Source organism: Carica papaya, chromosome 1 (assembly GCF_054855325.1).
Source record: "Carica papaya isolate Zhongbai chromosome 1, ASM5485532v1, whole genome shotgun sequence".
In the NCBI taxonomy this organism is placed as follows: Eukaryota; Viridiplantae; Streptophyta; class Magnoliopsida; order Brassicales; family Caricaceae; genus Carica; species Carica papaya.
Genome location: NC_142309.1, coordinates 7845462 through 7855264, shown reverse-complemented (window position 1 = coordinate 7855264; position 9803 = coordinate 7845462). Strand labels below are relative to the sequence as shown.

Sequence of the window (9803 nt, the reverse complement as noted above, 5' to 3'; positions counted from 1 at the left end):
TTGGATAATACGAATAATATTTGTCATTGAAATTCAAAATATGAAATAGATATTAGTTACATTTTAATCTATATATTTATACACATAAAATAATTAATATATAGAACAATAATAATGGAAAAGAGCAAACTTAGCCATAGTCAGTAGTGTCATTAATAAGAATCATCTAAACAAATAATAAAATAAATGGGATAGAGAGAAAACTCCGAATGAAAGCAGCCAAAGAAAGTTAGACACTTTTCGGCTGACAAACTTCTAGAGCTAAAATAGAAGTCAGTCCTATGGATACACAGAAGAAAGTTAAGAGTCTTTTGCTGGGCGTTATTATTATTATTTTTTTTAAAGTAAAAATTTATTAATTCATTAATTAAATAATATATAAATATTAATAATAATATAATCTTTAAATAAAAAAAAAAGAAAAATCATAATTAGACTTGAATTCATAACATTTTACAAAAGAATAAACATAACATGTTTAATCTTTCAACTAATTAGTTAATAACATTTGCTTAATCCCATTTTAAGTAATATTTCAGGCATATTAAATTTATAAGGCAACAATCATATCCCAAGGCAAAAACAGCAAGATATCAGAAATTAAAAAAAAAAAAAAACAATAATTAATTTAAAAAAAATTTAAAAAAAAAAAAAAAAAACTCTGAGAAAATTATCTTGTCCGGCTTCTGATGTTTACATAAAGGAAAACAATTTGATACGGCCCCACAAAAACATTAATACGGGCAGTGAAATCAAGAGAGTACTAATGCTCCGATTAATAACACATGATTATTTCTTAAAACAAAACGAGGCAGAAGAATCATGATAGCTAATACTTCATCCATAAATTTGGGTCGTACAGGGTGATGAGAGCATTAAATAGTGAATCATTCAAGGAATGTCCAAATCCACGACACACAAGTAGGAGGTGTCATTAGTGACATGGGCCATATGAACTTATTTCTTGCCTCATGGGCTGACACCCAGAGTCTGGTTTCTGATAGCAACTTCTCATATTCAATTATCAATAATGATCAAACAGAAGATGTAAATTTGTTCCTAAAGTGTACACTCTACAGGGTATTTCATACCCAATATATATGGTGCAAGTTCTTAATCTAAGCCAACACAACAGTAAAATTCTGGTGCACGACATAATTATAGCACTTAGAACATATATGCATATCTATATCTAGAGCGGGTTTACGTATTTAGAAATCTCTTGTATTAAGAGAATGCTAATTTGGTTGATAGTTACACAAGTACTACAAAAAACAAAAGTGAGAGAGTTGAATTTGGACATAGTGGGTGTTCAATGATCAAGGTGAGATCAATAGGATAGCAGATGCAGATGTCCTATAGTAAAGTAAGTCGATTTCTATGGGTTGAACGTTAATTTTATGGGACCCCATAGAGGGCGTACCCTGTGGCATATGCCAAAATGGATATGTTTGACTTGGACATGTAAGGATCTTGTCACGTAAAAATCCGCGGGACATACGTGACCAGCACCACCACCAACTAACTCTAATAATCAACCAAATGATAGAACCTTGTGAGGCTGATATCTTTTTTGGCTTCCCCTCACTCAAAAGTATAAAATAATTACGCCATGATGTATGGGGAGAAGCTTCTTTATAGCCAAGCCTTGACCTTTCATTGCTCAGCCAAAACACCTCCCAACCTAAGAAATAAATAAATAAATAAGAGACTTGACTTTACGTTGTTTGTTTGCAATCCAATCCTTCTGCTTTTTGGCTCCCTCAATTGGGATTATCGTTTAAACTATACTACTATAATCTAGGTGTTCTAAGATACAAAGTGTTGTCTTTTCTTGAGTTTGGTTTATTCTTCCTACGGCGATTAACACAACGATTCTTCAATAGCAGTTTTGAGATTGATGAATCCAGTATCACTGAGATAAAACTGGAGGTAGATACGAGAAGTTGCACAAAGCGCATAAAATCCATCTTCTAACTGTGGCATGGACTGGACAAAGACTATCAGTCATGGATAAGCAGAGTCAAATATCACGGTCTAGGACATTTCGTGCATGGTTTAAGAGGAAGGTCAAGAGAGCCGATCATGCCTATTTGGGCGAATTTTCAGGTTGAACTTGTTGGATCTTATCATTTTCTCGACTGTCTTCTCTGGGTTCTGTGTTGGGCTTTGTTTCTAAGTGATGTTAGTTCTATTGCAGAAGAGGGTGAAGATGAAGGTCATGACTGTAGTATGGATGATGTTCACGTTAAGTCCATGGAGATGGAACCATGCACTTCAACTAATGAGTTAAGGTGAGGCTTCGAGCTCTTTGTTATTGGAAATGAGAAATGAGTAATCTATCATTTGCTCGTTTCTGTTTTAACTAATCTTATGAATATATATCAGAATTTTTGTGGGCACCTGGAATGTTGCAGGAAGATCTCCTGTAGGAAGCTTGGCTGTAGATTTGGATGAGTGGCTGAATCTTAAGGATGCTGCGGACTTGTATGTTCTGGGGTAGGTAACTGTTCAAGGTCATCTATTTTAAATGTGTAACAGCCAGAGATGATTTAAGATATCATTCAGAAGCAAAACTTTTCTGGTTGTAGATTTCAAGAGATCGTACCGTTGAAGACCAGAACAGTTATAGGAGCAGAGGACCCAACCGAAGCAACAAACTGGAACCTGCTAATAGGAAAAGCTCTCAATCACAAATACGGGTGCCCTTGGCTGACGCCAGTAGTGAATCCAGTCTCTAGTGACCACTACCACTGTGTTAGTATTCTCAATTCCGATAAGAGAGCAAGTTCTAGCAACTATTTAGGTACCACCACAAGAGAGTGGCTGAGAACTCAAACAGATAAACCATTTGGAGACAGTAAATTCAAGCTGATGGCAAGCAAGAAGATGGTCGGTGTGTTTATAAGCGTGTGGATGAGGAAGGAATTACTGTGGAAATACTGCATTTCAAATGTAAAAGTTTGCTCAGTGGCTTGTGGTATCATGGGGTATTTGGGAAACAAAGGTTCAGTTTCAGTTAGTTTGTCAATAGAAGGCACCAGTTTCTGCTTTATTGTTGCCCACTTGGCTTCTGGTGAGAAGAGAGGTGATGAAGGCCGAAGAAATCACCAAGTTTCAGAAATTTTCAAGCGAACTTCCTTCCCTAGATCTTCAAAGGATGATGATAATCCTCATCCTCTCACCATCTTAGGCCATGAGTAAGTACTGTTCATTTCTACTTAACAAGAGATATGCTAGTAATTCAGTCCTACCAATCTAAATTTTAGTCAACAAATTAACGGAGGGACATCAAAACAAAATGTTAATTTTGGAAGAGATATAATTAAGGTTTTGCCTCAAAAATAACAGCAATAACTCGTTATTAATAAAGAAGGCAACAATACAATTTCTTTCTAATTACTTGATGAGTCAACTACTAATCTATGGCAACAATGCAGTTCAATACCCAGAAAGTTTACCAAATTTCCCGCAAGATCTCAAGTCACACCATGTTATCAAAAATTTGGCCGAAACATTCTTTACACTTTCAATAAAAGACTTCAATGTCACATTCTATTCAAAAGAAAACCAAGTTACTGCCGGGGAAAAGTGAAGGAAAGAAACAAATGCATGTTATAAATCAAATTATGAAGTTAAAAAATCTGAATTGAATGCTAAACCCATCTTCAAATTGTGTTGTGGAACAGTCGAATATTCTGGTTTGGGGATCTGAACTATAGGCTATGCTTGGAAGATAATTTAGCCAGGCAACTGATAAATAAGCAAGACTGGAAAGCATTGCAACAGTTCGATGAGCTTCGACGAGAACAAGATGGAGGTGTATTTCAAGGATGGAAAGAAGGAAGCATTGTATTTGCACCAACATACAAGTATTCTTCATCAAATTGCAACCGGTATTCAGGGGGCCTTCCAAGCAAATCAGGAGAAAAGCAAAGAACTCCAGCATGGTATGTATAGGTAAACATGGTTGGCTACAGATTCTTGTTACAATTGTAGGAGTGATCACCATAGAGGCAAATTTATAGTAACAAAGGCTTTTTCAGATTTCTCCTCTTTCTTAGTCTCTGAATAAACCTTCCATGGTCCAGGTGGAAAGATTAGCATTAACTAAATTTTTTTCTTTTTTAGGGCTGAAGCATGAAACAAAAGTTTTTGTTACTTTTCATATAAGCCTAATAATCCATTACTTGGTGGCAGGTGCGACAGAATCCTATGGTACGGAAAAGGAGTGAAACAACTCTCTTATTTTCGAAGTGAAAGTAAGTTTTCTGATCATCGGCCAGTATCTGCTCTCTTCTCTACACAGATAGAAGTTACAAAGTCTAGCTCAAGTAATCATCGGCCAGTATCTGCTCTCTTCTCTACACAGATAGAAGTTACAAAGTCTAGCTCAAGTAATCCAAGAGTTACTACGATGCAGAACATTCTTCCCAACATAATGGCTTCCAAGGAAACAGTAAGACCTACACTCTTGATTACATTAGTGTTTCTCAGATGTTGACGTTACTGAATTGATCAACTAGATCCAGCAAAACATGGTGATTTTCTTTGTTTTGATAACAAAGAAGAATCTAATTATCATTTCAGGTGAAAAGCAACATAGCTGAAGAGGATAAAACTACATTGCTATCACTTCTCGTAAGGGATACAGAAGCATCGTCAACCAATACATAGGAACTGATCATAGTGAATTTTCTTGCTTGTCTTTATCTAGTTATGTCATTGTGGCAAGTGTCAAGGAAATAATCCTCTTCTTTTCCGTTTTAATTCCTTTGGTTTAGGAGCTAGTATGATGACTTCATGATATAAATTTGATTAACTGATAGATAGATAGTTAATAGTATATGCAAGTAAACTTTAAAAGATATATGCTGCTTCCTATGAGACAATTTATAGAAGTAAATGTATATTGCAGCTTAATATAACTGCCAAAATTATCAATGGAGAGAGTGGTGCAATCTACACATGTTCTCTCGTCTTCTAATTAACTTCCAGTCTTTCCAATTATTAAGCCTGCTTTTATGACTTGTTAGATCAATGATTGAATGTACAATGTTAACAGAAAAGCTATGAAAGTTTAACCCCTCATGTTCCCATTTTGGTGATTATTAAGTAACCTTAAGACTTTGAGATACATCAGGAAAATATAGGACACTAACAAAAAAAATCAACTTGCCTCATTTGCCTGAAAAAATCGACCCAAAGCATCGACATTTTCAAAGTGACAACTTGGACATGCACACTGCTTTTGCAGCTCGTCACCAAGGGAAGCACATGTCTGTTCCAACTCAGAAGTCTTTTTGTTTCCAGTCAAAGAAAAATATTAAGAGTAGATGTTATCATCAGTAACTAAGAAAAGATTTTGGTTGACAGTATCCGAACCAGGAAATAGCCACTGCATTCTGTATTCTCATCCTCAATTTAAAACAAAGTGAGAACAAAGCTGCAACTATGTTTGCTCTTCCTTGTTGCTGTTATAGCCAAAAAAAAAATAACTTCATATAATTGAAAACTTAAGTTGTTTCGAGCATTATGGACCTCTTTTCTCCATCTTTTACCCATTTCAATATGCACACACACAATCAAGCTCTCCAGAGGAAAACTGAGGGTTGAAAAAAGTTTCTCGTAAATGGCTTGCAAAAACAATCCATGAAGATAAGTTCTTGAAAGAAAATGTGTCTTTAAAAATTAAAATGTTGTTCTTCAATATTGACATGGATTCTTGGTTTGTATAAATAACCAAAAATCACTTGTGAACCATTCGCTTTACTTTTTTTCTTGCTTATTTTCCATCTTGTGCTTCCTTTGTTATTCCAAAAAATCTATGCACAAGTCATGAATTAACAGTTATCATTTAGTATACTGAAAAAAATTATAAGGATATCTTGTTAGATCTTGCAATTCCCTTGTTTCTTTCATTATCACTTCCATCATCGACACATTCCTTTCATACTCGGTCAACTCCAGCTGGACCTGCAGGTGGTCAGACCAATTCAACACTTTCATGATCTCTATGCAGGATCAAAACTGAAAAAGAATAGCTAAATGCAGAAGGTCTAGAAAATAGAGACTAAATATTTTCTATAGCTTTAAATTAGAAAGACCCAAGTCGTTACCTGCTTTTGAGTATCTTGTCCTACCAGATACTCTTCTTCCGCCTTAGCTATTTGAGAAAGTACTTGCGCAAGCATATCCTCAAGGTTTCTTGAAGTAATTTCAGTCTCATTTATCGTAGAAATTTTTTTCCTTTCTTCTGAAACAATGGAGATAAATTCCTCATTTATTAATAAAAGATATTATCATGGCAGATGAATTAAAAATTGAGTAAAAAGACGGGAAGAACCAAAAGAAAGTTTGGTTCGTGTGAGTTGCAACTGCATAAAAATCTTCAATGAAAATATAACTTGAGAACTAAAGGTTAGAAAGACTGAAATTCATCCAAATAATTTTCTTTCAAATTTCACCGTTTCTTTTATAACAGTGTTTTGAAATTCGTTGTCTAGTTCGAGCTTCAGTGTCTTGAAAAAAGAGCTCTACCTCTCAAAAACTACTTCAAGCACATATTATTGAATTAAAATCTATTTACAAAGGTTTGAGAAATATTTTAGTTTAAGGGCCGAGCTGGATGGATAGGTATCCATGAAGATCCAACCCAACTCCTGGCCAATCGACCCTTAATCAAAATTACCTGTAAGTACCCCAATTACCCAGTAAGGATGATTATATGGAAGTTTTCTTCAACTCAGTATAAAAGGGCGAATGTGGCGACAGTTAAGAGAGGTTACGGAAAGAGACAAAAGAGGTGTTGTCTGAGAGGGTCATAGTGGTTCTTTTTTGCTATTCTCGAGGAAGAAAGAGATCTAAGAATCTTTCTACAAATTCCCACGAACAATATTTTCTAAATTAATTGCATTTAATAGCGTGAAAGGCCTTCCTATTTAACTGATTAAGGGAATTAGTGATTCACTAAGCAAATCTAAAAGATTCATAATACTTGGAGGAGAATCTACTGCCAGGATTATCGAAAAATCTGTGCGCGGTTTCTGAGGTTATTGGTTGGGAATTCTCGAACACTCTGCATAAGGTACATTGTATGGGAAGGATTGGAGTACGAAATCAGAGACTTATATTTCAGTAGATAAGTCTTTGCGGGAAAGTTTGATAGAAGTAAAAAATAAAAGGATTTGAATTATGACCTGTAGTCGTTACAATACTGGAACAAGTAGAATTTGTATTGGGGAGGAAGGAGAGTGGAACCCTAGGCATTACCTGCTGCAGTCCCAGTGCCGTTCTCTTTCTGAAAACTACAACCTATTGTTTCTCGGAATTTCCTTCATTAACATAAGCAATTAACTGATTAGTTGTATTCTAACTACAAGTACTACAAATGTAGCATGCATATTGCAAAAGTAGTACCTCATAGCAGTCATCTAAAAATGCATAGTTTGACATAAATCAAGCAGTTTTTTGTCAATGACAAAAAGGTGATACAGAGTCCGAGATGTTGTGGAAGATTTTAAACTGGGTTAAATGTGGTGCACAATGAAGAGACTTTGCACTGGGTGCATGCAGTATTTCAGAATTCCACCGGAACAAAAAATATATATAAACCAAGATACAGACTCCAAGCACAAGGTGGAGGAAGCATAAAATACGATGAGAGTATGTAACAAAATCTCATATATGCATGAAAATCAATTAGATGATATGGCAAAGCATCCTGTTCTGCCACTACAGAAGATATCCATTATATGTTGCAAGTCTACCCCGAAAAGACTCTGCGATAACAATCACCTGATGTTACTGTATGAAAAAGTAACTGTATATAAAATTTGGTAGGTACCTTATCTTGGCATTCAATTCAAACATTTGTCCAATAAATCGATCGCTGCATAAAAGGATAAATAACACATAATATGAACGATACTAATATCTTTTGGGCTAGTAACAAAAAGGCTTGTGGGATACGGTTTTTTACCTCAATGTTTGCTCTTCATTCTTCACATTTCCATAACAAATTTTTGGTATGATATGTAGTTAGACAGAAGAGTTAATAAGAGAAGGGAAATATCTCAAAAAAAAAAAAAAATCAATAGCAAGTACTCATCATACCTTTCTCGGCTTTTTGGCTATGAGCAAAACACTCATCATTATCAATTTAGTTCACCGATTTAGACAAGAAGAAAAATAAAAAAGCAAGGACTGATTAACACCTTAAGAGCCTCAACTTTATCTCCAACTGTGGAAATCTGACTTCGAATAAGGGAAATCCTAGCCTGCAAGCGGTTTGAACAAAGACCTAAACAAACCGTTCAAACAGAAAGGCATTCAAACTGAAATAAGAAGCTCATTTCACCGCGAGGAACAAAAATATAAATTGAAATCTAAACCTCTAGAGCTTGAGTTGAAGCTTCATTCAGAGCCAGCTCAACTTCATAGCCTTTAAGCTTCTGCTCAGTTGCTTCTTTCAAGTGCTTGGAATCTTCAAGCTGTCCATTCGCTACATCTACCTCAGATTGGAGTTCCTCAATTCGCTTCTTTAAACCAATCAATCTTCTTTCTAGAAACTCTCGAGCATTCACAGATTCGTTTCGATGTCACACAGGCCAACAAATTACCCCCCTCCGTTTAGTTCCCGACAAAATATGGTAAATGAATGGAAAATCAAAACGTAGATAATCTATAACTATCATTGGTTACCTCATAGAAGAAATAATCAATACTTTTGGACTACTCCAAAAATATGATTTGCTTATAATAACAAAGAGATTGAAGCCATGATTCTCTTCTTTTCTTTAACAGTTTTCCTAAATCTTTTTCCAGAAAACAAAAATAAAAAATAAAAAGGAGATCGTATGGATGAGAGCTTTACCTCCCCGAGACTTTTCAGAGACAAAGTCACGGATCAGAGACAGGAGTTGCTTCTGTGTATCAGTTCCCCCCATTAACCGTTCCCTACTCAAATCTCCCTTTTCGCGCTTCTTTTTCGAAATGAAGGTTTAAAATTGAACAATCACCGGCCTTGATATTGGGCTTTATATAGGTGGCAGATTAAAGCCTACGAAGGTGAAGTCCATTCATTTGGGCCTCTTTGCAGACCCATGTTTTTTTTTTGAAAAAAAAAAAAGATGGGTAACAAAACTTCCAGTGATCCGGGTTCGAGCTTTATATTGAATAATATGCTATGGGAATTAACTAAAAATAAAAAGCTTAAGTTTAACAGACATATTTTGAGACAAAAAAACATAAAAAAATGTTTTCTTGTTCCAGCTCAATTAAATATATTATTATTTATAAAAAAAATTGTTTGTATTTATATTATAAAATTTGTTTTTAAATTCTTTTATTTTTTTAAATTCATAAATAAGTTTAATTAATGATGTTTCATGTAATTGTAAACAATTTTAACAACAACAAAAAAAAATTATAGAAATTCTTTCTTATTCTATCCATATTGACTTTAATCAATTTAATAAAAAATATTTACTTATTTTTTTAATACATATGATAGTAACAAACATTAGGAAGAAAAAGACAACTGCAATAACTATTTTAAAAAAAAATTGTTTAAATTCCAAATTGTAATTCATGTTAAATAAAAGCACCATTTTTTCAAATAATAATTATACCACTTAAGTGAGGCCTAGAAATTAAAAAAAAAAAAAACAATCATGTCTTTTGAAATAATCTAATAAGTTTATAGATCAAATTATCAAAAAATAATTATTTAAAAACTTAATAATTAACATTCTAATTGTTGATAAAATAATTAAAAGATAGATAATAGAGTATCATTCATG

General features: G+C 34.2%; 2 protein-coding genes across 5 annotated transcripts; one reads left to right on the top strand and one right to left on the bottom strand.

Annotated features, from left to right (window-relative positions):
• Nucleotides 1-1527: 1527 nt before the first annotated feature.
• Nucleotides 1528-4965, top strand: LOC110820300 (type I inositol polyphosphate 5-phosphatase 8-like). Of its 3 annotated transcripts, none has more exons than XR_015818370.1 (7): nucleotides 1528-2294; nucleotides 2389-2499; nucleotides 2592-3200; nucleotides 3690-3950; nucleotides 4201-4262; nucleotides 4373-4459; nucleotides 4591-4965. XR_015818370.1 is itself a non-coding variant. In XM_022049749.2 (7 exons), the coding sequence occupies exons 1-7, from the start codon at nucleotides 2010-2012 to the stop codon at nucleotides 4675-4677; spliced, it is 1521 nt and encodes a 506-aa protein (XP_021905441.2). In that variant the 5' UTR covers nucleotides 1560-2009; the 3' UTR covers nucleotides 4678-4965. The 3 variants fall into 3 exon arrangements, 2 of the variants coding, with proteins under 2 accessions (XP_088073787.1, XP_021905441.2); XM_022049749.2 differs by having other exon boundaries at nucleotides 1560-2109; nucleotides 2201-2294; nucleotides 4201-4459; XM_088217661.1 differs by having other exon boundaries at nucleotides 1553-2294; nucleotides 4201-4459.
• Nucleotides 4966-5075: 110 nt separating this feature from the next.
• Nucleotides 5076-8995, bottom strand: LOC110820260 (spindle assembly checkpoint component). Of its 2 annotated transcripts, none has more exons than XM_022049690.2 (9): nucleotides 8876-8995; nucleotides 8394-8563; nucleotides 8217-8279; nucleotides 7982-8001; nucleotides 7847-7891; nucleotides 7273-7334; nucleotides 6120-6256; nucleotides 5888-5976; nucleotides 5076-5303 (listed from the first exon to the last, which is right to left on the bottom strand). In XM_022049690.2, the coding sequence occupies exons 1-9, from the start codon at nucleotides 8946-8948 to the stop codon at nucleotides 5171-5173; spliced, it is 792 nt and encodes a 263-aa protein (XP_021905382.2). In that variant the 5' UTR covers nucleotides 8949-8995; the 3' UTR covers nucleotides 5076-5170. The 2 variants fall into 2 exon arrangements, with proteins under 2 accessions (XP_021905382.2, XP_088073807.1); XM_088217681.1 differs by having other exon boundaries at nucleotides 6120-6253.
• Nucleotides 8996-9803: the final 808 nt, after the last annotated feature.